The sequence below is a fragment of the Microcebus murinus genome, chromosome 2 (genome assembly GCF_040939455.1).
Source record: "Microcebus murinus isolate Inina chromosome 2, M.murinus_Inina_mat1.0, whole genome shotgun sequence".
Taxonomy (NCBI): Eukaryota; Metazoa; Chordata; class Mammalia; order Primates; family Cheirogaleidae; genus Microcebus; species Microcebus murinus.
This window is the reverse complement of record NC_134105.1, coordinates 87,654,884-87,680,508: the sequence shown is the minus strand read 5'-3', so window position 1 is coordinate 87,680,508 and position 25,625 is coordinate 87,654,884. Positions and strand designations below refer to the sequence as shown.

Below are 25,625 nucleotides of genomic sequence, written 5' to 3'. Positions count from 1 at the left end.
GGTCTTGAACACCTGAGCTCAAACCATCCTCCCACCTTGGCCTCCCAGAGGGCTAGGATGACAGGTGTGAGCCACCATGCCGGGCCTTCAATTCTTTTTTGAGTACAGACCCAGAAGTTAATCCAGCTCTAGAACCTTTTAAAATAGAAAAATGGGGCGACATTTTTTCCCCTAAGGAGGCAGCTGGGCCGCTCCCCCTACCCTGCTTGCACTCTCCCATCACATACAGGAACGAAAGCACACATTTAGATAGACAGTGTCAAGGAGAATCTCCAAACGTAAGGGCAGGACACAGTAACTTTTGTAAGAGATGACAGTTTCATCCACTGCACTCCCGGGTGAACAAGTGGGGGGGGGCAGGGCTGGGAGCTGAAAGAACGTTTTTCTGAGCTGGGGTGTCACCGGCCCAACTCTACCCAGCCTAGAGTCCCTTAAGGCCCTTGGGGATTGTTTGGCATCCGGGTGGCGGCCGATTCGGACAGCAGCCGCTAGTGGGCTCAGCTCGCGCTGAGCGCGGCTGTTTGTCCCGCCGCCTCCCATCGGCCGGGACCGTTGTCGCCCTTCGCCGCGCACCGGGAGCGCCAGGAACCCCAGGCTCGCGGCCCGAGGACGCGCTCGGAGCGGCGCCGCCTGCGCGCGATCGTCGCAGCGCCGGGCCAGGCCGAGTGGCGGCCGCGCGCCAGCCCGAATGTGGCGGGGCGGGCGTGGCGGTCCTCGCCGAGGTTCGGACGAAAACCTAGAAAATGGCCCGGGGGCATGCGCCACCGCGGCCGTTAGGAGGCGCAAAACCGACGCCTGGGAGCCCGGAGCCTGCGAGCATGGAGCGGGGCGCTCGGCGGGGCTCCAGGCGCCAAGGCCGGACCCTGAGGGCGCTCGAGCCGGGCGCGCCTGCGGGCAAGCCGAGGCGCAGGTGTGGGCCGGCAGGTGCGGCCGCGGGCTTCGGGGCGGGGCCCGGGGTTAAATACAGCTGCTGCACCGGCACGGCTGTCTACGCGGCGCTTCGCTTTTCCCGCTTCGACCTGCTTCCTACTCGCAGGTGATGTGCGCTACGGCTCGGGCTTGTGTAGATGGACACGTTGGTTCCAGTGAGCAGCATTTCTTAATGCGAGCTAGACGTTAGGTGATGGACGTGTTGCCTAGATTTCAGACTCAATTGTAGTTGATAGAGACAAGTGTGCATTAGGGAAACTAAATTTAAATTCAAGTCTGTGAGTGAATTCAATGTGTTGGAGCATCTTTAGCTTAGCAAGTATTTTGCTTTTTTTTTTTTTTCTTATGTTTTCGTGACAGTCTGGGTCTGTCGCCCGGGCTAAGAGTGCTGTGGCGTCAGCGTAGCTCACAGAAACCTCAAACTCCTGGGCTGAACCGATTCTCCTGATTCAGCCTCCCAAGTAGCTGGGACCACAGGCACGCGCCACCACACCTGGCTAATTTTTCTATTTTTAGTAGAGACAGGGTCTCCCTCTTGCTCAGGCTGGTCTGAAACTCCTGAGCTCCGGCAATTCTCCCGCCTTGGCCTTCCGGAGTGCTAGGATTACAGGCGTGAGCCACTGTGCCTGGCCAGTTTATCAAGTATTAAGGACAATTTTCCCCTGGCAATTTTATTTTGATGATGTGTGAAAGTTACTGAAAGCAATTTGAATGAGGTTGAGGGTCTTAGCAATTTAATAAGCAGAACCCCTTATATTGTTCGATTTGTATCAACTTGAACTAATAGTGAAATGAAAGGATGGGTGTTACTGTACTTAGCTGAGTTTGACATACTGAAAAGTTATGCTTTCTGAGCCTGTTTACTAATGTCTGGATAAATTCTGTGAGTTAAATGATAACATTTTGTAAAGGGAAGGGAGAAAGCCTGTTCTTTCTCTTCCCTACTGAACTAGGAAGCTAATTCCTCCAGGTGTCTCTCTTCTTTACAAAACAGATGTTTTATATTTACAGACTGGTCGCTACTGATTTCAAATAGAGCTTGGAGGATAAATCTGCAAATTTCTTTCAACCAAACTTGGCAACAAAATGGAAGAAAAAAAAACACAGGTAATGGCATTCATTTCAACTTCTTAGGAGTCATCACATTTAGATGCTAGCATTTGCTGAGGTGTTGGTTGAGCTAATCAAGGATATACAGAAATAACCACATTTGGTGCATATAAAGAACAGTTTTATTATAATGACTTGTTAAAGTAGCAAAATCTACTTTAAAACTACTCCACTTAGTGTTTGTCCAATGTAAAAGTGCATATGGATCGCCAGGGGGGCTTTGTTAAACTGCATATTGAGTTTGAAGGTTTCAGGGTGAGACCCAAGATTTTGTTTCTGTGAAGTTTCCAGGTGAAGAGGGCACTGGGTTGTAAGCCACATGTGGAGTACCTAGGTGGTAGATTCTTCCTTTCCAGAAGGTACACGTGGCAATTGGGCACTTGAAACATAATGAAACTGAAACATTAAATTTTAACTTAATTTTTTTTTTTTGAGACAGAGTCTCGCTTGTTGCCCAGGCTAGAGTGAGTGCCGTGGCGTCAGCCTAGCTCACAGCAACCTCAAACTCCTGGGCTCAAGCAATCCTGCTGCCTCAGCCTCCCGAGTAGCTGGGACTACAGGCATGCACCACCATGCCCGGCTAATTTATATATATATATATATATATATATATATATATACACATTAGTTGGCCAATTAATTTCTTTCTATTTATAGTAGAGACGGGGTCTTGCTCTTGCTCAGGCTGGTTTCGAACTCCTGACCTCGAGCAATCCGCCCCCCTCGGCCTCCCAGAGTGCTAGGATTACAGGCTTGAGCCACCTCGCCCGGCCTAACTTAATTTTTTAATTTTAAAATGGATATTCAGTTTCATTATTGAGAAAATTGTTTGGAGTAACTTGAGCATGTGAATATATATTTTATATTATAATTAAATTTTTTTTTTTTTAATTTTGAGACAGACTAACTCTGTTGCCTGGTGTAGAGATGCTATGTCATCTGCCTAGCTCACAGCAACCTCAAACTCTTGGGCTCAAGCAATCTTCCTGCTTCAGCCTCCCAACCAGGCCTGGCTAATTTTTGCTATATATTTTTAGTTTGCCAACTAATTTCTTTTCTTTTCCTTTTCCCTTTCCTTTCCTTTCCTTTTCCTTTCCTTTCTTTTTCCTTTCCTTTTCCTTTTCCTTTTCCTTTTCCTTTCCTTTCCTTTCCTGATAGAGTCTCACTTTGTTGCCCAGGCTAGAGTGAGTGCCGTGGCGTCAGCCTAGCTCACAGCAACCTCAAACTCCTGGGTTCAAGCAATCCTCCTGCCTCAGCCTCCCAAGTAGCTGGGACTACAGGCATGTGCCACCATGCCCGGCTAATTTTTTCTATATATGTATTAGTTGGCCAATTAATTTCTTTCTATTTATAGTAGAGACGAGGTCTCACTCTTGCTCAGAGCTGGTTTCGAACTCCTGACCTCGAGCAATCCGCCCGCCTCGGCCTCCCAGAGTGCTAGGATTACAGGCGTGAGCCACCGCGCCCGGCCAAATTTCTTTTTATTTATAGTAGAGAAGACGGGGGTCTTACTCTTGCTCAGGCTGGTTTGGAACTCCTGAGGTTGAGTGATTCGCCTGCCTCGGCCTCCTAGGGTGCTAAGATTATAGGCATGAGCCATGGTGCCCGGCCTTTTTAAATTTCTTAAGTCAGGCATGATTTAGGACCCCTTTTTGTTTGATCTTCCAGTGCGAAAGTGAAGTTGAAATTCCCAGCGTGCCAGTAATTCAGTTTTACCCTCAATTATACAAACAGCGGTACCGGTTTGTTGAAGATTTAGTGTATCGTTATGAACCCAAGAAGGTACGTATTCCTTTCCAAACAATTAATTACTGAGACTGTCTCATGAAGTGGTTTGTGAAATGCAGCAATAGAGTCTTTTTCAAAGGGATTTTTGCAATAGGCTATAAGATCACAAGTATCTCAAGAGTTCAATAAAAAAGGTTTTTCTTTTACCAGAGAATTGAACAAAGCTAGAAAGTAGTGAGGAAGTGGGATGAAAGAGTGGAATAGAAAGATGGTAGAATATTCTGGGGGACCTGAAAGAGGTGCCGTTTGTTTCCTTGGGCCAAAGTTCAAAGGCCTGGGGAAGAAAGGAAAGTTTTCTTAAAGTATGATTAAAAAGGGAATTTTCTTCCTAGTAATCAGTGGGGACAAGTAGTTGTGGTAATCATTTGAGGCAAGGAATGGCAACACAAGGAATCTTATCTGAGTCTTATGGGGCAGGGTGGTTCTTTGCAGTGAGCCCTTTCCTGGATCCCAAAGCAGGTAGACTCTTGTAGCCCAGCTCAGATAGAATTTAGTGTTGCCAGATTCAAATGTGAAGAAGGAAATCTTGATTTATTTTTCAGTTGGATGTGATCTTGTAGGTTCCACTTTCCTAGAATTAGATTATCAGGCAAGCTGGGTATTGTAGCCATGGGCTCTTTTTAGATTACGGGATGGACCTACTCAGCCAACTTCAGAGGCAAGTCATGCTTTCATATAATATCCATACAGACCTGGTTACCATACTAATGGATGGATCTGGAGGTAGACCAGATGCTGATAAGCTGAATTTCTAGATGAAAGGTTTGTTTTTCTGCTTAGTGTTGAAAACTTTGAAGATTCCTGTGTGTGAAGGCTTCCTTTATTTTAACTGCACCACTACTATTTATATACTTGCACACAAAGGTGGAGGTGTTTGTTTACATATTTGTAGCTAACTAGGCTCCTGAATTCACTTAAAAATTGCTTTTGTGGCAGTGCAGAGTTCAATATGGAATTTCATATGGCTTGATGTAATGGATTCATCAAATAAGAAATGACTGTCTTCTATGTGTGAGAATTGAATGAAAGCAGAGTTTTAGAAAGCTTTGCTTTTTCTAAAATATGATGCTTAGAATATTTAAGACTTAAGTTCTGATTCTGAATGGGAAAACACAATTTGTGTACCAAATTCTCATTAGGCCAATACAGACAATAACAATTATTCTGGAATACTGTTTTTTTTCTATTTTCCTTTGATCAAATAGAAATACCTATTTTCCCACAGGCTTATTAAGTCTCAAATTTTTTTTTCCCTTTTTTTGTTTTAGATAGTCTCACTCTGCCCAGGCTAGAGTGCCATGGCATCAGCCTAGCTCACTGCTACCTCAGACTCCTGGGCTCAAGCAATCCTTCTGCCTCAGCCTCCCGAGTAGCTGGGACTACAGGCATGCGCCACCATGCCCAACTAATTTTTTCTATATATTTTAGTTGGCTAATTAATATTCTTTCTATTTTTAGTAGAGACAGGGTTTCGCTCTTGCTCAGCCTGGTTTCAAACTCCTGACCTTGAGCGATCCACCCACCTCGGACTCCCAGAGTGCTAGGATTACAGGTGTGAGCCACCATGCCTGGCCCCGGCTAATGTTTTCTATATATTTTTAGTTGGTCAATTAATTTCTTCCTATTTTTAGTAGAGGTGGGGGTCTTGCTCTTGCTCAGGCTGGTCTGAAACTCCTGAGCTCAAGCAATGCTCCTTTCTCAGCCTCCCAGAGTGCTAGGATTCACAGGCATGAGCCACTGGGCCCAGCATCTCATTTGTTTTTATGTACACTGGTTCACCAAAAATGTCCTATGTAAGCGTTTTATGACCAATATTCACTTCTCTCCCCCTCCAAAGTTTTTGATTATACTTCTCTGGCTACAAATGTCTTTGAAATAACATTTTGTCTCATACAGGTTGCAGACCTGGGATGTGGTGATGCTTCACTCTTAAGGCAGTTGAAAAAATTGTCATGCATTGAATTGCTTGTTGGAGTGGATATCAAGGATGAGCACAATTTAGAAATGGATGGGTAATATCTAGTTTCTGAATTAATGCATTAGTCTTAAACTAGTGGCATTATTAATTACACTTAGAGAAAGTTGATTTTATAAAACATATTTTAAAAGAGTGGGGCTATTGGATTCTCCCAGCTCACTGAATAATCAGGCTTTGCCTTAGCACTAATTGGTTGTATACTGCATGTATAGTGCCTGTATTTTGTTTGTTCCAACTTAAAGCCTCAATTAAGTCCATAGTCAAAGCAATTCAAAGTCAATTTAAGATGGCAAAATCTTGTCACTTTAATGCCAGACACAACTTTTGGGTTTGTTTTTGTTTTGAGACAGTCTTTGCTTGGTTGCCTGGGCTAGAGTACCCTGGAATGCCTAGCTCACAGCAAAAGGCACAATAATTTATAACAGGTATTAAAATGCCCCAGAACACACTTATCTCCTATTCTGTGTTGAAGCAGAGCATTTCTCCTCTATCTTGTATATACAGTATATATATTTGATTTCTGATTGTTTCAGGAATGTTTTTCTTCTTAAGAACAATCTGAAAATCACTGATCCTGTTTTGTTTTTGTTTTTTTTGAGAGTCTCACTCTGTTGCCTGGGCTAAAAGCTCACAGCAACCTCAGACTCCTGGGCTCAAGTGATCCTTCTGCTTCAGCCTGCTAAGTAGCTGGGACTACAGGCATGTACCACCATGTCCTGCTAATTTTTTCTATTTTTAGTAGAGTCGAAGGTCTTGCTCTTGCTCAGGCTGGTCTCTAACTCCTGAGCTCAAATGATCCACTCGCCTTGGCCTCCCAAGAGTGCTAGGATTATAGGTGTGAGCCACCATGCTCCACCTGATCCTGGTTTTTAATACATCAAGACAAGGAAAACAAGTAATGTCAGATCACATCAGTGTAGGTAGAATATAATTGTATGGGGTATCTGATTTCTATAGCTATTGAGAATTTCTAAATAGGCTGTGTTCACAATGGCTCTTTTGTAAAAATTCATTTGCAGGTATTATCTGCGACCCTACATCACACAACGCTTGTTCCCCCGAGAGCTGGAATTGACTATTATATTGTATCAAGGGTCTGTTGTGGAGAGAGACTCTCGTTTGCTTGGATTCGACATGATAACATGCATTGAATTGTAAGTTTTAAAGTGACTTATGCTATATAATTTGGAAAATCTGAAAGAATTAAGACTCAATAATCTTAGTGTTAATACTTAGGTCTTTGTCATGATATTTGTAAAGAAAATTGCTCATCAGTTTGGAATATCATTTTACTTTCCCATTTCAACATTTTACGTGGCAATTTCAATTATACAGATGAATTGCAAAAAATATATAGTTCTGGCTGGGCGAGGTGGCTCATACCTGTAATCCTAGCACTCTGGGAGGCCGAGGCGGGCGGATTGCTTGAGATCAGGAGTTCGAAACCAGCCTGAGCAAGAGCGAGACCCCGTCTCTATTATAAATAGAAAGAAATTAATTGGCCAACTAATATATATAGAAAAAATTAGCTGGGCATGGTGGCGCATGCCTGTAGTCCCAGCTACTAGAGAGGCTGAGGCAGTGGGATTGCTTGAGCTCTGGAGTTTGAGGTTGCCATGAGCTAGGCTGACGCCACGGCACTCTAGTCTGGGCAACAAAGCGAGATTCTGTCTTAAAAAAAAAATATATATATATATAATATATATATATATATATATTATTTCCAAGGACACCCATATATCCTTTAGCCAGATACCCCATTTCCTTTATCATTTGTACATGTGTACCCTTCTCCCTCATTTTACCTTCTCTTCTCCCCTTTTCCCTCCTTTCAGTTTTTCCTGAGCCAATTAAGGGTAGGTTATACATATGGCCCTTTGCACCCATTAAAACAATTCAATTTAAAACCTGGAGGCATTGCACTTCCTGACTTCAAGATATACTACAAAGTGGTAGCAACTAAAGAAGATGGTATTGGTGTAAAAACAGACACATAGACCGATGGAACAGCATAGAAACCCCAGAAATCCACATCTTCACAGCCAAAGGCATCAAGAACATAAATTGGGGAAAGGATACCCTCTTCTGTAAATGGTGTTGGAAAAACTGGATAGCTATGCAGAAGAATGAAACTAGACCACTATCTCTCAACATATACAAAAATAAACTCAATGGATTAAAGACATAAATATAAGACCAGAAACTATAAAACTATTAGAAAACATAGGGAAATGCTTTATTTAGGACACTGATCTAGGCAAAGATTTTATGGTAAGATTACAGAAAAAACAGGCAACAAAAAAGAGAAAACGGGACTATGTAAAACTAAAGCTTTTGCTTAGTTTTTTAGAAAGGAAACTAAGGGCTTGAAATAACAACATAAAATGTTTGCAAAGTATTCATCTTTAAGGAACTAATGTCCAGAATATATAAAGAACTCAATAGTAAAACTAATAAATGGGCAAAGGATTGGAATAGATACTTCTCAAAAGAGGATATACCAATGGCCAACAGGGTTATGAAAAAATACTCAGAATTGCTAATCATAAGGGAAATGCAAATCAAAACCACAGTGAGATTATCTCACCCCAATTAGGATGGTGGTTATTAAAAAGACAAGTGACAAATTCTGGCAAGGATGTGGAGAAAAACTTTTATAAACTGTTGAGAATGTGAATTAGCCATTATGGGAAAACACGTACATTCAAGTCTCTAGTCTCACCAGCACTTACTATTTTCCATTTTCATAGTAGCCTACCTGATAGGTTTGAGATATAGTATCTTATTATGATTTTCATTTGCATTTCCTTAATGATCATGGTAATGACCATCTTTTCATATGCCTAATGGCAATTTGTGTATCTTACTTGGAGAAATGTCTATCAAAATCCTTCTGCCCTTTTCTCATTCCTCACATCTCAAAAAAAAAAAAAAAAAAAAAAAATTAATAAAAATCCCTCTGCCCGGCCGGGCATGGTGGCTCTCGCCTGTAATCCTAGCACTCTGGGAGGCCCAAGCGGGTGGATTGCTCAAGTTCAGGAGTTCGAAACCAGCCTGAGCAAGAGCGAGACACCGTCTCTACTATAAATAGAAAGAAATTAATTGGCCAACTAATATATATACAAAAAAATCAGCCAGGCATCGTGGCTCATGCCTGTAGTCCCAGCTACTTGGGAGGCTGAGGCAGAAGGATCACTTGAGCCCAGGAGTTTGAGGTTGCTGCAAGATAGGCTGACACCACGGCACTCGCTCTAGCATGGGCAACAAAGTGAGACTGTCTCAAAAAAAAAAAAAAAATCCTTCTGCCCTTTTTAAATTAAGTTTTTTATTGTTGAATTTTAGGGGTTCTTGATATTTTCCAGATATTAATCCCTTATAAGATTTATGATTTACAAATATTTTCTCCCATTCCTCTATAGTCTTATTAAATGAGAAATCATCTAATAAAATTTTTTCCAAATTGTATTTTTTGTACCATGTATGATATCTTTTTTTCATCAGTTGTGTTTAAATCCTGAAACTTGTTCTGCATCTCCTGTTTAGCACATAATTCATTGTAGCTAATCTTTTTCACAGTATTCTACCTTACACTACTCTGCCAGCCCTGGTGATTTTCATTTAAACCGAGTTTCATGCCAGGGAACCCTACTCCATCCTAGGTCATTATGTTTATTTATGTCCAGATAAGTCCTTTTGAGCATTTGGTGTGTTATTACGTGAATTATTTAAGTCTAATCAGTCTCGTAGTACTTGTCCTATAACTTAACTATATTTTCAACTTCTTTACCATTTTTTTTTTTTTATGATGTTTTTATGAGACAGTGTCGCACTCTGTTGCCCAGGCTAGAGTGCTGTGGCGTCAGCCTAGGTCACAGCAACCTCAAACTCCTGGGCTCAAGCGATCCTTCTGCCTCAGCTTCTCGAGTAGCTGGGACTACAGGCATGTGCCACCATGCCCTGATAATTTTTTCTATGTATTTTTAGTTGTCCAATTAATTTCTTTCTATTTTGTTTTTTTTTTTTAGTACAGCCAGGGTCTTGCTCTTGCTCAGGCTGGTCTCAAACTCCTGACCTCAAGCGATCCACCCGCCTCAGCCTACCAGAGTGCTAGGATTATAGGAGTTAGCCACCACACCCGTCCTAATTTCTATTTTCTCAGTAGAGATGGGGTCTCATTCTTGCTCTGGCGGGTCTTGAACTCCTGAACTCAAGGAATCCTCTGGCCTCACAGAATGCTAGGTTTACCGGTTGAGCCACTGCCCTATATGCTTTCTATATGTGAGCCACTGGCCTATATGCTTTCTTATGTTAGAATGAGTCTTGTGACTATAAGAGCAGACATTTCCCCCAACTGTGTTTTTTGACTTTATTTTTAAAATCCATTGAAAATACAGTGAAATTAATATTATATGGAGGCTATATGTCTATGAATTTTAACATAGTTTAATATAACCTTTACCTCAGCCAGGGAACAGAACATTTCCACCATCTCAAATATCTGTTTTTTACTACCCCATTGTGACCACACCCCTCCAACCCCCGTTATTTTTTTTCTATATATTTTTAGTTGGCCAATTAATTTCTTTCTATTTATAGTAGAGACGGAGTCTCGCTCTTGCTCAGGCTGGTTTTGAACTCCTGACCTTGAGCAATCCACCCGTCTCGGTTCCCAGAGTGCTAGGATCATAGGCGTGAGCCATCGCACCTAGCCTTTGACATTTAGTTTTTTTTTTTTTTTTGAGACAGAGTCTCACTTTGTAGCCCAGGCTAGAAGTGAGTGCCAGCCTAGCTCACAGCAACCTCAAACTCCTGTGCTCAAGCAATCCTGCTGCCTCAGCCTTCCGAGTAGCTGGGACTACAGGCATGCGCCATCATGCCTGGCTAATTTTTTCTCTATATATTAGTTGGCCAATCAATTTCTTTTCTATTTATAGTAGAGACGGGGTCTGGCTCTTGCTCAGGTTGGTTTCGAATTCCTGACCTCGAGCGATCCTCCCGCCTCGGCCTCCCAGAGTGCTAGGATTACAGGCGTGAGCTACCGTGACCAGCCGGCATTTAGTTTTTATATAATTTAATGGTACAAGAGATTCTCACATGTTGTTCACTCAGATTCACCATTTGACCCCATTTATTTTTTTTAAATATAATTTTTTACATTATTGTTCATCTGAACCATCTGAGAGCAGGTTGAAGACATTGTGTCCCTTTATCCCCAAATACCTCAGTATATATTTTCTAGAACAAAGACTTATTACCATAACCCCAGTACATTAGGTTATTTATTTATTTATTTATTTGAGGCAGAGTCTTGCTTTGTTGCCCAGGCTAGAGTGAGTGCTGTGGTGTCAGCCTGGCTCACAGCAACCTCAAACTCCTGGGCTCAAGCAATCCTGCTGCCTCTGCCTCCGGACAGGCATGAGCCACCGTGCCCGGCCACATTAGGAAATTTAACTTTGATACAGCACTATTACCTAATCTATAGTCCATACTCAAAAATCATTAATTCCAGTAATGTTTTTCTACAGCTGTTTATTTATTTTTTATATTTTTATTTATTTATTTATTTTGAGACAGAATCTCACTCTGTTACCCGGGCTAGAGTGCCATGGCGTCAGCCTACCTCACAGCAACCTCAAACTCCTGGGCTCAAGCAATCCTACTGCCTCAGCCTCCCAAGTAGCTGGGACTACAGGCATGTGCCACCATGCCCGGCTAATTTTTTCTAGATATTTTTAGTTGGCCAATTAATTTCTTGCTCAGACTGGTTTCGAACTCCTGACTTTGAGCAATCCGCCCTCTTCGGCCTCTCAGAGTGCTAGGATTATAGGTGTGAGCCACTTCACCTGGCCTCTACAGCTATTTAAATTTAGCTATAGTTTAAAATGGTTCAGGATAGCAGTGACAATCAGTTGTCAGTGGTGGTTTGGGCTCCCTTAATCTGAAGCAGGTTTGCTCAATCTTTCTGCTTTCTCTTCTTTGCCCTTGATTTCTGAAGAATACATGCTAATTGTCTTGTAGAGTGCCCCACCCCCTCCCTTATGGGTTTGTCTGCTAACTCATTATTAGACTTAGGGTATGCATTTTTGACAAGAATACCATAAAAGTGTTGTTGGGAGGTAGAAGCTCAGGTACCTTTTGGCACTATTGATAATAAGACCATAGAGTACGGAAATGGACCTTAGCTGGATAAGGGATGGGTGGAGTTGGGGGTTGGAAAGGATGAGAATGTATGAGTAATTGTTCTTAGGCCATTTAAGCTCTTATGTAGAGTTGGAGATTGTTTTAAGTCAATTAGAAAAATGGGTGCAAGTGAAACTGGATTTTATACTCTTCCCATTTGACTATTTTAGAATAGAACATTTGAATCCAGACGATCTGGCCAAATTTCCTGAAGTGGTATTTGGGTACCTGTCTCCATCCATGGTTGTCATCAGCACACCAAACTCTGACTTCAATCCCCTATTTGAAGTAGTGACTGTAAGAGACTTTGATCATAAATTTGAGTGGAGTAGGAAGGAATTCCAGAGTTGGTAAGTTCATTAGGGATTTTATTTTTTTTGGGGGGGAGGGATCTTACTAGAGTTTAAAATCCTAGGAAGCAAATCTTCATGTGTATATTTAATATATATAATTTTTCCAATAAAATTGATTACCAGGCTGGGCGCAGTGGTTCACGCCTGTAATCCTAGCACTCTGGGAGGCTGAGGCAGGCAGATTGCTCAAGGTCAGGAGTTCGAAACCAGCCTGAGCAAGAGCGAGACCCTGTCTCATAAATAGAAAGAAATTAATTGGCTAACTAATATATATAGAAAAAATGAGCCGGGCATGGTGGTGCATGCCTGTAGTCCCAGCTACTTGGGATGTGGAGGCAGGAGGATCGCTTGAGCCCAGGAGTCTGAGGTTGCTGTGAGCTAGGCTGATGCCATGGCACTCACTCTAACCTGGGCAACAAAGCAAGACTCTGTCTAAAAAAAAAAAAAAATTGATTTTTTAATGCGTGACTTAGCATGTAGTGAGGTCATAAGGAACCATCACATTTGGGACAGGTATGGAAAAGGGGTGTGGCCACCAGGTACCTTTTATGTGAAGGTACTGTAGTGTTGGCACAGAGATGGACAAGGAGGAAGGTTTGGGGCTGAGAAAGAGCCTCATGCCCCTGCCCAGGGATATCTCCTGAGGGCCGGTCATTTTTTCTGTCTGGTGTCATTGCGAACCCAAATAAGTAGTTGGGTTGTAGCCCTTGTAGTCTCCTTGTCCACCCCTAACCTACACCCTTCCCTATAACTTTCCTTTTCTCCCATACTCTTGTGGTAACTTGGAAACTGACACTATATCATTGCCTGAACTCTTTCACAGAAATAAATACAGCAAACGCCATGATATGGTGGTGTTGAAATTTGTAACTTTATGAGCATTTTAGTTCATTGTGTTTTTCATCTTATACTGTACAGCTGACCAGAAATCATTGTTTATTTAACAAATAGCTCTAAGATTTCTCTCCTTGTTTTTGATTCCAGGGCTTTACGCGTGGCAGAGACCTATAGTTACTCTGTGGAGTTTACTGGTGTGGGAGAACCACCAGCTGGAGCTGAGAGTGTTGGATTCTGTACCCAGATTGGCATCTTTCGGAAAAACGGGGCAAAGGCAGCCGAGTCGTGTGCTTCAGAGCAGCGTGAACAGCATGTTTATAAGCCTGTGAGTGTTCTTTCTCTGTGAGGCAGCTATCGGGGCAGGAAGTGCATTTATTAGGATGGTGAACTCTTTTTGGGTAAAAGTCCCCAAAGTAGAGATGAGTATAAATGACCTTATGTTTTGTGGCTCCACCAAGGAGAATCCTTCAGGCCCCATGACTGTTGGCAGGGTTGGTCTACGGCATCCTTTTGAGACCACCTATCCTTTGCCCTGCCTCAAAGAATGTTTCAGGAATGATCTGCTGGAGTTGTCTCAGAAGACTTCAAAGCAGTACTGCAGCAACCTCTTTGTAATCTGTTAGGTTTATCAGCACTAAGGAGGAATGCCAGCAAGACTTCTTCCCCAGCGAAGTCTCAGGGAATGACTATTAGACTTGAGCCTTCAAACATTTCAGATCCTTTTGGTTTCAAGAAGTGTCATGAAAAAGATCTTTTTCCTTTTAACTGAACCATTTTTCTTTTTTTCTCCGTTTTTCCTGTGATAAGTAGGAATGTTGGGTTAGTGTGAATTAGTAGAAACCTGGCTGGGAGATGGTGGACATTATTAGAATTAGCAAATCAGATAGCTAATGTCCACACATCAGTTGTTGGATTCCCATTACAACTGAGGAATTGACGATAGTAAATGGTAGGAATCTGACATGTGTCTAATATGTATATTTAGTCAATTTCTTATGTTAGAGTTAGTGATGGCTTTGAAAATTCTCCTGTTGTAAGTGTTTTGTTTTTCCCCCCTTTAGGTTGTTACAATCTCATTCCCAAGTCTGCAGCAGGAAAAATACTTCAAGACCACGGTGGTTAGTGAAGTGTGCAAACAAGTGAAAATCATGCGAATGGAATATCTGCGTGGGCTGAAGGAACAGGAGGAGGGCAGGGAACCGAGTAACGAGTCAGACCCTCGCTTATTGGCCCCCATGCTATGGGAGGGACAACTCTATACAGAAGCTGAAAAAGCTAGGATAGAGGCGTCTGCTAAGCCCTTCAGTGTTAAAGATAAGTTCTATGTGCCCCTGCAAAGGCTCCCTGCTTATGTCAGGCTGCACCACTTAGGTGTTAGCGAAGAAAGAATTAGGTCAGTCCTTGCTGACTCCGGAACTTTGAGCAGCGATGGTTCTGCAGTGGCGATTGACCTGCACGATCCTCCTGAACCCGATGATTATTCCGATGATTATCCTGATGGTGACGATTATCCTGATGGTGATGATTATCCTGATGGTGATGATTATCCTGATGGTGATGATTATCCTGATGGTGATGTTGATTATCCTGATGGTGGTGATGATTATCCTGATGGTGGTGATGATTATCCTGATGGTGGTGATGATTATCCTGACGGTGATGATTATCCTGATTGTGATTATCATCCCGGAGATGAGCCCGGAGATGAGCCTGGAGATGAGCCCGGAGCTATCCTTATATCCTGAGATTCAGGATCTTTGATATTTGGGCTCAGAATTTCGTTTGAACTTCTTATGTAGTTGTAGTTCAAGTAATGTTTTTAAAGTTTTAGTATGCATGTCCAAGTTTAAAGCTGGTGGACAAATCTTGGCTTACAGACAGACTGCTGTAAGCCCTGAGAAAGATACGAGGGTTCAACAAGGGTGTGCTTTTTTTTGAAACTGGACATTTTCTTTGATTTTTTTCCAAGAATAAAGTAATTGGATACGGTAATGTCTTAATTTTGAACTTATTTTTATTAGAGCCATTACTTGGGTGTGACATTATTAAGAGTTATGAAATATGCTGTTTAAAGTCTTTACCAAGGGGGTAGAAGTAGCTTTAAAAAATCTTTCTAGGATTTTGTATCTCCTTTGGGCCAAATTCTGTTCCAGGCAATACTTAACCTAAAACATCACACCAAACAGGGATGCAGGTGTTTGCAGGGCATAGAGACCTCTTCATGATGTAACTACTGTCCACTTTTTTTTTTTGAGTCAGAGTCTCAGTCTGTTGCCTGGGCTAGAGTGCTGTGGCATCAGCCTAGCTCACAGCAACCTCAAACTCCTGGGCTCAAGCAATCCTCCTGCCTCAGCCTCTGCACTAGAAGAATGTGCCACCATGCCCGGCTAATTTTTTTAAATATATGTATATTTTTTAGTTGTCCAGCTAATTTCTATTTTTTTTTTTTTTTTGAGACAGAGTCTCGCTTTGTTGCCCAGACTAGAGTGAGTGCCGTGGCGTCAGCCTAGCTCACAGCAACCTCAAACTCCTGGGCTCGAGTGATCCTTCTGCCTCAGCCTCCTGGGTAGCTGGGACTACAGGCATGTGCCACCATGCCCGGCTAATTTTTTATATATATATCAGTTGGCCAATTAATTTCTTTCTATTTATAGTAGAGACGGGGTCTCGCTCTTGCTCAGGCTGGTTTCGAACTCCTGACCTTGAGCAATCCGCCCGCCTCGGCCTCCCAAGAGCTAGGATTACAGGCGTGAGCCACAGCGCCCGGCCTCTATTTTTTTTTAGTAGAGATGGGGTCTCACTCTTGCTCAGGCTGGTCTCAGGATCCTCCCGCCTTGGCCTCCCAGGGTGCTAGGATTATGCATGAGCCACTGCTCCTGGGCAGTCTACGTTTTTTGTTTTTGTTTTGTTTTTGGAGACAGAGTCTCGCTTTGTTGCCCAGACTAGAGTGAGTACCATGGCTTCCTTCAGCCTAGCTCACTGCAACCCCAAACTCCTCAAGCAATCCTCCTGCCTCAGCCTTCCAAGTAGCTGGGACTACAGGGATGTGCCACCATGCCCGGCTAATTTTTTCTATATATATTAATTGGCCAATTGATTTCTTTCTATTTATAGTAGAGACAGGGTCTGGCTCTTGCTCAGGCTGGTTTCGAACTCCTGACCTTGAGCAATCCGCCCACCTCGGCCTCCCAGAGTGCTAGGATTACAGGCATGAGCCACCGTGCCCGGCCTCAGTCTATGTTTTTTTTTTTTTTTTTTTTTTGAGACAGAGTCTCGCTTTGTTGTCCAGGCTAGAGTGAGTGCCGTGGCGTCAGCCTAGCTCACAGCAACCTCACACTCCTGGGCTCGAGCGATCCTTCTGCCTCAGCCTCCCGAGTAGCTGGGACTACAGGCATGCGCCACCATGCCCGGCTAATTTTTTATATACATATCAGTTGGCCAATTAATTTATTTCTATTTTTATAGTAGAGACGGGGTCTCGCTCTTGCTCAGGCTGGTTTTGAACTCCTGACCTTGAGCAATCCGCCCGCCTCGGCCTCCCAGAGAGCTAGGATTACAGGCGTGAGCCACCGCGCCCGGCCTTATGTTTTTTTTTTGAGTGACTTCTTATCCAGGAGCTTTCTGGTTGCAGTTGGAATGGTAGTACAAATGGGAGAAATGTCCAGAGGTAAACTGACAGGCATATTGGCTCTGCCATCTTAGGGACCTAGATGTCAAGTGTCACTTATTGTGGCATACTTAGCATGCATCTTGGGACAAAGAGGTTTGAGCTTTAGCTACCACTTGCATATTCTAAAACATAAAGGAAAAGTGGGACAAAGGGCATGTGGCAGCTGTCTGGTAATGTTTGCTGCAAGTTGTTCTTGGCACTTCCTGTTTCTTGCTATTGACCAGAATGAAATCTTAGGGGCACACATAGCAGCAAGGGAAGCCTGAAAGTGTAATCTTATCCAGGTAGGCCATGTGCCTACTTGGTGGTCTGCCAAAGAACAAGAGGAAAAGGGACATTGTGGCAAGCAACCCGTTTGTGGCACAACTGGAATATCCTAATCTGAATGGCAATGCTGGTGCAGAGTCAGTTCCTGGGAAAAGCTGCCTGGGGACAGTTATTCTCAAGTTTGAACCTTAATTATTAAGTAGATGAGGCTGGGTGCTCGTGGCTCATGCCAGTGTCTCATCTACTCAGAGAGCTGAGGTGGCAGGATCCTTCAGCCCAGGAGTTTGAGGCTACAATAGTGAGCTGCTACGATGCCACTACATTCCACCTTGGGCAACAGATTGATACCCTGTCTGAAAAAAGTCAATGGAAAGAGGATTTGATTAGATGGGAGAGGATGAAGGGATTCTGGAAGAGAATAGTTTTTTTTTTTTTTTTTGAGACAGAGTCTCGCTTTGTTGCCCAGGCTAGAGTGAGTGCCGTGGCTTCAGCCTAGCTCACAGCAACCTCAAACTCCTGGGCTCAAGTGATCCTCCTGCCTCAGCCTCCCGAGTAGCTGGGACCACAGGCATGCACCACCACGCCCGGCTAATTTTTTGTATATATATTTTTAGTTGTCCAATTAATTTCTTTCTAGTAGAGACGGGGTCTCGCTCCTGCTCAGGCTGGTTTCAAACTCCTGACCTTGAGCAATCCATCCGCCTTGGCCTCCCAGAGTGCTAGGATTACAGGTGTGAGCCACCTCACCCGGCCAAGGAAGAGAATAGTTTTTTAATCACATAAACACTGCTAAATCGGCTGTTTTTTCCATGAATTTCATAAACGGCTCTGTTGGACTTCCCATGTATCTACACCGATTTCCCCTTCCACTGGAGTGTCACATGGGCATGTGATCTAGAGATTTGTACTCCTGCCCTGCCTCACCCATTCTCTAAGGCCCTCTTGTCCTCACCTTTTAGGCCTCTGCAGTTTTCACCCTAGGGGTCCCTTCTCATCATTGCCCTTTTGTATTAGAGCCAAGGTTTCTAGCCAAGGTCAGTCCTTTCTCTTTCTCCAAAGTTAGTTGATTAACTTTATCCAAACCTAATCGCTGGAACCCTCACCTGGAATTATTTATTTATTTTTGAGACAGAGTCTCACTCTGTTGCCCGGGCTAGAGTGCTGTGGCATCAGCCTAGCTCACAGCAACCTCAAACTCCTGGGCTCAAGCCATCCTCCTGCCTCAGCCTCCCAAGTAGCTGGGACTACAGGCATGCACCACCATGCCCGGCTAATTTTTTCTATATATTTTTAGCTGGCCAATTAATTTCTTTCTATTTTTAGTAGAGATAGGGTCTCCCTCTTGCTCAGGCTGGTCTCTTGAGCCACCCCCCTCCTCAGCCTCCCAGAGTGCCAGGATTACAGGCGTGAGCCACCGCACCTGGCCTCACCTGGAAAACTTTTTTTTTTTTTTTTTTGAGACAGAGTCTCACTTTGTTGCCCAGGCTAGAGTGAGTGCCATGGCGTCAGCCTAGCTCACAGCAACCTCAAACTCCTGGGCTCGAGTGATCCTTCTGCCTCAGCCTCCCGGGTAGCTGGGACTACAGGCATGCGCCACCATGCCCGGCTAATTTTTTTATATATATATCAGTTGGCCAATTAATTCCTTTCTATTTATAGTAGAGACGGGGTCTCGCTCTTGCTCAGGCTGGCTTCGAACTCCTGACCTTAAGCAATCCGCCCGCCTCGGCCTCCCAAGAGCTAGGATTACAGGCGTGAGCCACAGCGCCCGGCCTGGAAAACTTTTAAGTACTCATGACAGAAATGGGGCTGAAGCTACTCTTTTCTCTTGGCCCTCCTAGTCTTTCTGCAGCTTCTGTATCAACATTCTTGAAGTTTATATCTTTACCGCTCTACCTTGATACAGGCCTTTCTTTGCACATTGAAAGGCTCAAATACTTTGAAGCCAGAGGTTGGCAAACATTTTTGTAGGGTTAGATAGTAAATCTTTTCCAGGTCATCTGGTCTCTCTCACAACTACTCAACTCTGCTTGGGTTGAGTATAAGCAGCCTTAGATAATATGTAAAAATGTGGGTGTGCCTGTGTTCACTAAAACATTTACTAAAAAGGCAGCTGCCAGATTTTGTCCATAGTTTGCAGACCCTTATTCTAAACAAAGTCAAACACCATTTACCTTTTAGTAGCACAGAAATGGTATTCTTTCTAAAGGGGAAAAAAATCAATTACAGATCTAATTCCCTACTGCCATAAATTCCTGAGGCTATAAATGCAGAAGCAACCAAAGTCAGGTTTGCTAAGGAAGTTTTTACCTGACGTGTAAAGGTTCTTGTAAGTGCTAAGGGTATAATGCCTGGCACAAGGTTCTTGTAAGTGCTAAGGGTATAATGCCTGGCACAAGGTATGTGTTCTATCTGAGGTAACCATGTTGATCTTAGGAGTATTGTTAGAGAATCTCACTATCCATTCTTTTTTTTTTTTTTTTTTTTTGAGACAGAGTCTCGCTTTGTTGCCCAGGCTAGAGTGAGTGCCATGGCATCAGCCTAGCTCACAGCAACCTCAAACTCCTGGGCTCAAGCAATCCTCCTGCCTCAGCCTCCCGAGTAGCTGGGACTACAGGCATGCACCACCATGCCCGGCTAATTTTTTCTATATATATTAGTTGGCCAATTAATTTTTCTATTTATAGTAGAGACAGGGTCTCGCTCTTGCTCAGGTTGGTTTCGAACTCCTGAACTCAAACGATCCGCCCGGCTCGGCCTCCCAGAGAGCTAGGATTACAGGCGTGAGCCACCGCGCCCGGCCTCACTATCCATTCTTGCAGGGTTCATTCTTATATCCAGGCAGCCAGTTTTCACAGCAGCGCATATTGTAGACCTAGAGAGTGAAGATTAACATTCCTCTGCAAGATTGTTTCTAGAACAGAATGGTCAAATACACCACAGGTTTATGGAAAGAAGCAGAACAGTGGCAACCCTACACTCTATGTGTAGAATCCCCTCTGCTTTATATAGAAAGAGTTGTATGTACCTCCTACCCAGATCTCTGGTACCTCTCAGGCATCTGCAGAATGTGGGAACCTGCTGAAATGAAGTGTTATCCTTTTCCAGTTACTGCCTCTGTTCAGTCTGGTCATCTGCTCTCCCTTTACCCACCTCTGAGGGCATCCCAGTGTGCAGTGCTGGATGGCAATTCCTCTTTTCCACTCTTTTCAGTTGTGAGAATAATTTTCTTGGAGCTTTGTAAGAAAGAGGGGATTGGAAAGAAACTGAGCTCTTCATGTCTTCAAGTGTTTATGCTATTTTCACTTCTGAAATTTCACAATCATATGGTTTAAGTGGGCTTTTTCTTAGGCCCCCTTTATTTGGGGAAGTTTTCATATAATAACTTTAATTTTCTTGCCTTTGCTTTTTTGCAAGACCCCAAGAGATGGGGTCTTGTTGCCCAGGCTGGGGTGCAGTGGCATGATCATAGCTTATTGCAACCTTGAACTCCTGGGCTCTAGCCATCTTCCTGCTTCAGTCTTGTGAATAGCTGGGACTATAGGCTAGTGTCACCATGCCTGGCTAATTTTTAAAATTTTTGTAGAGTCAGAGTCTCAACTATATTGCCCAGGCTGGTTTCAAACTCCTGGCCTCAAGTGATTTTCCTGCCTTGGCCTCCCAAAATGTTGGGATTACAGGCCTGAATCACCGTGACTGGCCGTGTTTGCTTTCTTGATAGGGAACTCCTACTGATTATATATTATACCATATATCTGGAGTAAGGCATATTTGCTGCTACCATAATCCCAGAGCTAAGTATTAATTTTAGAACATGTGGTTTGAGAAGCTTCTTGTTGCAGACTATTGGAGGGGAAATATTCTATTGTCAAACTTAAATTCTGCTTGAAGGCCAGGTGTGATGGCTCATGCCTGTAATCCTGGCACTCTGGGAGGCTGAGGCGGGAGGATCGCTCAAGATCAGGAGTTCCAAACCAGCCTGAGCAAGAGCGAGACCCCCGTCTCTACTAAAAAAATAGAAATTAATTGGCCAATTAATATATATAGAAAAAATTAGCCAGGCATGGTGGCACATGCCTGTAGTCCCAGCTACTCAGGAGGCTGAGGCAACAGGATTGCTTGAGCCCAGGAGTTTGAGGTTGCTCTAAGCTAGGCTAATGGCCTGGCACTGTAGCCCAGGCAACAGAGTGAAACTCTGTCTCAAACAAACAAACAAAAAAAACCCTGCAGGCCTGGTGTGGTGGCTCATGCCTGTAGTCCCAGCACTTTGGGAAGCCAAGATGGGAGAATCGCTTGAGCCCAGGAGTTTGAGACCAGCCTGAGCCACACAGACCCCCGTTTCTACAAAAAATATAAAAATTAGCCAGGTGTGGTAGTGTGTGCCTGTAGTCCTAGCTACTTGGGAGGCTCAAATAGGATGGTTTGAGCCCAGGAATTTGAGGTTGCTGTGAGCTAGGATAACACTACTGCACTCTAGCCAGGGGAACACAGTGAGACCCCATCTCAAAAAAAAAAGTAAATTGCAAAGTTTTTCTATAATAACCTTAATTTTTAAATTACAAAAGCAAAAGATAAAGACAACTCAGAAATATTTATTTTAAAAATATTTTCACTTTTTTTTTAACCATAGAACTATATAGAATTTAAAGACTTTAAGTAAATTGTTTATCCTTAATATCTACCCTCCCACACCCTTTTGGGAACTCGAAGACTCTCAAATTCACTCCTTCTCTTGAAGGGAACATTCCTGCCCACCATTCCTCATAGAATTCCCGTGGACAAACTGTCCTTTTAAAAAAGTACTTTAGGCCGGGCACAGTGGCTCACGCCTGTAATCCTAGTACTCTGGGAGGCCGAGGCGGGCAGATTGCTCGAGGTCAGGAGTTCGAAACCAGCCTGAGCAAGAGCGAGACTCCATCTCTACTATAAATATAAAGAAATTAATTGGCCAACTAATATATATACAAAAAATGAGCTGGGCATGGTGGCCCATACCTGTAGTCCCAGCTACTTGGGAGGCTGAGGCAGGAGGATTGCTTGAGCCCAGGAGATTGAGGTTGCTGTGAGCTAGGCTGATGCCATGGCACTCACTCTAGCCTGGGCAACAAAGCAAGACTTTGTCTCAAAAAAAAAAAAAAAATTAAAAAAAAATAAAAAGTACTTCAAAAGTTTTTAATTTTTGTAGAGATGCGGGTCTTACTGTTTTCCCAGGCTGGTCTTGAACCCCTGGCCTCAAGCAATTGCCCCACCTCTACTTCCCAAAGTGCTGGGTTTATAGGCATGAACCACTACAATGAGCCTAAGTGTCCTTTTTTGATTACAATTATTTCACGCAAATGGTATTTACTATATATTTTTGATATAACTTCCTTTATCTTTAACAAGGTATTTTATAACTACATCTAAATGTACTCCATTCTTTATTGATTACATGTGGTCTTACATTAATAGTAGTGCATAAACTTCATGCTAAAATTCAAATCGCTTATAAGCCATCAAAGGTTTCTTATTTTTCTTCCCAATTAACTACAAGTGGATTCCCATTTTGTAAGAACCTGTGGCCTTCTTGGGGATAGACTGTTTCTTTTTTCTAGGAAAACTACTTGAATGGGCCACATAGTTTGCAAATACAAAGTAGAGGCCTCAAAAAGAAAACCTTAAGATGTCTTTGCTCCAGAGAATTAAACTGCACTGTATAGCAACAAAAAATGTGGTTTGACAGGCAGTTTTCTTTAGGAGACCCCTGCCCCAGACTAGATGTGATATACATTAAGAGGTTTTTTTTTTTGAGACAGGGTCTTACTCTGTTGCCTGGGCTAGAGTGCTGTGGCATCAGCTTAGCTCACAGCAACCTCAAACTCCTTGGGTCAAAGGACCCTCCTGCCTCAGCCTCCTGAGTAGCTGGGACTGCAGGCATGTGCCACCATGCCCGCTAATTTTTTTTTAATGTATATATTTTTTAGTTGTCCAGCTAATTTATTTGTATTTCTTTTAGTAGAGATGGGGTTTCACTCTTGCTCAGGCTGGTCTCAAACTCCTAAACTCAAACGATCCTCCCACCTCGGCCTCCCAGAGTGCTAGGATTACAGGTGTGAGCCACTGCACGTGGCATAGTTTCATCAGTTTTTTTTTTTTTTTTTTTGAGACAGAGTCTCGCTTTGTTGCCCAGGCTAGAGTGAGTGCCGTGGCGTCAGCCTAGCTCACAGCAACCTCACACTCCTGGGCTCGAGTGATCCTTCTGCCTCAGCCTCCCGGGTAGCTGGGACTACAGGCATGCGCCACCATGCCCGGCTAATTTTTTATATATATATCAGTTGGCCAATTAATTTCTTTCTATTTATAGTAGAGACGGGGTCTCGCTCTTGCTCAGGCTGGTAGTTTCATCAGTTTTTGACATGCACTGTTTTTTTTTTTTTTTTTTTGAGACAGAGTCTCACTCTGTTGCCGGGGCTAGAGTGAGTGCCATGGCGTCAGCCTAGCTCACAGCAACCTCAAACTCCTGGGCTCAAGCGATCCTACTGCCTCAGCCTCCCGAGTAGCTGGGACTACAGGCATGCGCCACCATGCCTGGCTAATTTTTTGTATATATATTAGTTGGCCAATTAATTTCTTTCTATTTATAGTAGAGACAGGGTCTCGCTCTTGCTCAGGCTGGTTTTGAACTCCTGACCTTGAGCAATCTGCCCGCCTCAGCCTCCCAGAGTGCTAGGATTACAGGCGTGAGCCACCCCGCCCAGCGACATGCACTTTTGAGATGCGAAATGCAGCTCCTTCAGTGCTCCCCAAACGTGCCCCACTTGGGCTTTTCCTCAGGCAGCAGCAGGACCCAGCTCACCTTTTCCTGGCTTTTCTCCAACCTCTACCCTTTCTGCTCCTCTCTTCTCTGATTTCCGACCTTCCTCAGGCCCAGTAGTTTAGGTCTTCCAAAGTGTTGTCCTCAGCCCTCAATTCTGCCCCTGGTTATCAAGGAATAAATCTAAATAAACGCAAGCCCCTCAATTAGAGTTTGGGTGCCAAAAACATAAAAAAAAAACCTTTTTTTTTTTTTTTTTTTAGCAACCTGGTTTGAACAATAAAAAATCTTTACCTCCGTATACTTGGTCCCATGGAGACTGTGTTGAGCAGTTGGCAGTCTGGGACAGCACTGTCGGCAGTAGCAGTGTGGAATCTTTTGAAGACTTTGAGAAAAATGGATTTCTGCCTTCATGGAGGATGATAGGCGTTAACTGCAGAAAACATGATTTATCATTATATATGATGCACATCCTTGGGAATATCTAGAAAAACACTTAGGAACATAGCTGAGGTCTAGCAAACAAGCTGGTAGGACCTAGAAGTCAGGAATGTGTACAGTAAATGTTGTACAGAATGTGTACAGGGTTTTGAAGCCAGCAGCATGCCCGTTACCTACCTTTTATCTTGAAAATTAACAATTTATGCCCTCTTTATCTGTTGGGTTCTAATGTTCCTGCCAAATTATATGTACTCTTTGCACTTTTTTTTGCCTTCATGGCTGCAATTATCTCTTGTTTCTACCTGTTCCATTTCATCCTGTATGCTATGAGTCAAGCTAGAATTAGTCAAATTAAGCTGTGCTTATTTTAGGTTGGACGCGGTGGCTCACGCCTGTAATCCTAGCCCTCTGGGAGGCCGAGGCGGGCGGATTGCTCGAGGTCAGGAGTTCAAAACCAGCCTGAGCAAGAGCCAGACCCCCGTCTCTACTATAAAGAAATTAATTAGCCAACTATTATATATATATAATTATATATATATAATAGTTGGCTATATATATATATATTAGCCAGGCATGGTGGTACATGCCTGTAGTTCCAGCTACTTGGGAGACTGAGGCAGGAGGATTGCTTGAGCCCAGAGTTTGAGGTTGCTGTGAGCTAGGCTGATGCCATGCCACTCACTCTAGCCTGGATAACAAAGTGAGACTCTGCTCAAAAAAAAAAAAAAAGCTGTGCTTATTTTATTGTCTTTCCCCGAAACACTCCCTCCTCCCACACCTCACCCTTGACCCATCAGAGCCTAAGCTTTCAATGAGTGGGCCCTGTGTTTTCCCACTGCTGTGTCTTTGTCCAGGCCTGTCCCTGTCTGTCTGCCCTTTATCATGCTGCCCTCCCAGGGCTTTATGGTAGAAATCCTCATGGAACTACATTTACACAGAATCTTTCATTAATCCTACAGCAAAGGGAACAATTTTACCTTATGTAAGCAAAGTATGCAATGTTTCAAGATCTTTTTTCTTTTTGAGACAGAGTCTTGCTCTGTCACCCTGGCCTAGAGTGCAGTGGTGTCATCATAGCTCACTGGAATCTCGAACTCCTGGACTCAGATGATCCTCCCCCCTCAGCCTCCTGAGTAGCTGGGAATAGAGGCATGAGCCACTGCACCTGGCTTGCAATCTTTTAAATAATGGTTCAAATTATTTAAAATTATCACTGAAGAACTGGGTGCCATGGCTCATGCCTGTAATCCTAGCACTTTGGGAGGCCGAGGTGAGAGG

At 43.5% G+C, this 25,625-nt stretch overlaps 1 protein-coding gene and 1 long non-coding RNA gene across 4 annotated transcripts; one reads left to right on the top strand and one right to left on the bottom strand.

The window, feature by feature from the left end:
- The first annotated feature begins 589 nt into the window (after positions 1-589).
- On the top strand, positions 590-15,116 carry HENMT1 (HEN methyltransferase 1). 3 transcript variants are annotated; one of them, XM_012751710.3, is made up of 8 exons: positions 590-1,036; positions 1,942-2,037; positions 3,709-3,822; positions 5,725-5,840; positions 6,826-6,960; positions 12,157-12,336; positions 13,324-13,501; positions 14,238-15,116. In XM_012751710.3, the coding sequence occupies exons 2-8, from the start codon at positions 2,017-2,019 to the stop codon at positions 14,919-14,921; spliced, it is 1,428 nt and encodes a 475-aa protein (XP_012607164.2). In that variant the 5' UTR covers positions 590-1,036; positions 1,942-2,016; the 3' UTR covers positions 14,922-15,116. The 3 variants fall into 3 exon arrangements, with proteins under 3 accessions (XP_012607164.2, XP_012607167.2, XP_075856042.1); XM_012751713.3 differs by lacking the exon at positions 12,157-12,336; XM_075999927.1 differs by lacking the exons at positions 590-1,036; positions 12,157-12,336 and having other exon boundaries at positions 1,585-2,037.
- Positions 15,117-18,889: 3,773 nt separating this feature from the next.
- Positions 18,890-24,760, bottom strand: LOC142868934 (uncharacterized). The gene is made up of 3 exons (XR_012917797.1): positions 24,201-24,760; positions 23,949-24,069; positions 18,890-20,349 (listed from the first exon to the last, which is right to left on the bottom strand). It is a non-coding gene; the product is annotated as an uncharacterized LOC142868934 (long non-coding RNA).
- Between the last annotated feature and the right edge of the window lie 865 nt (positions 24,761-25,625).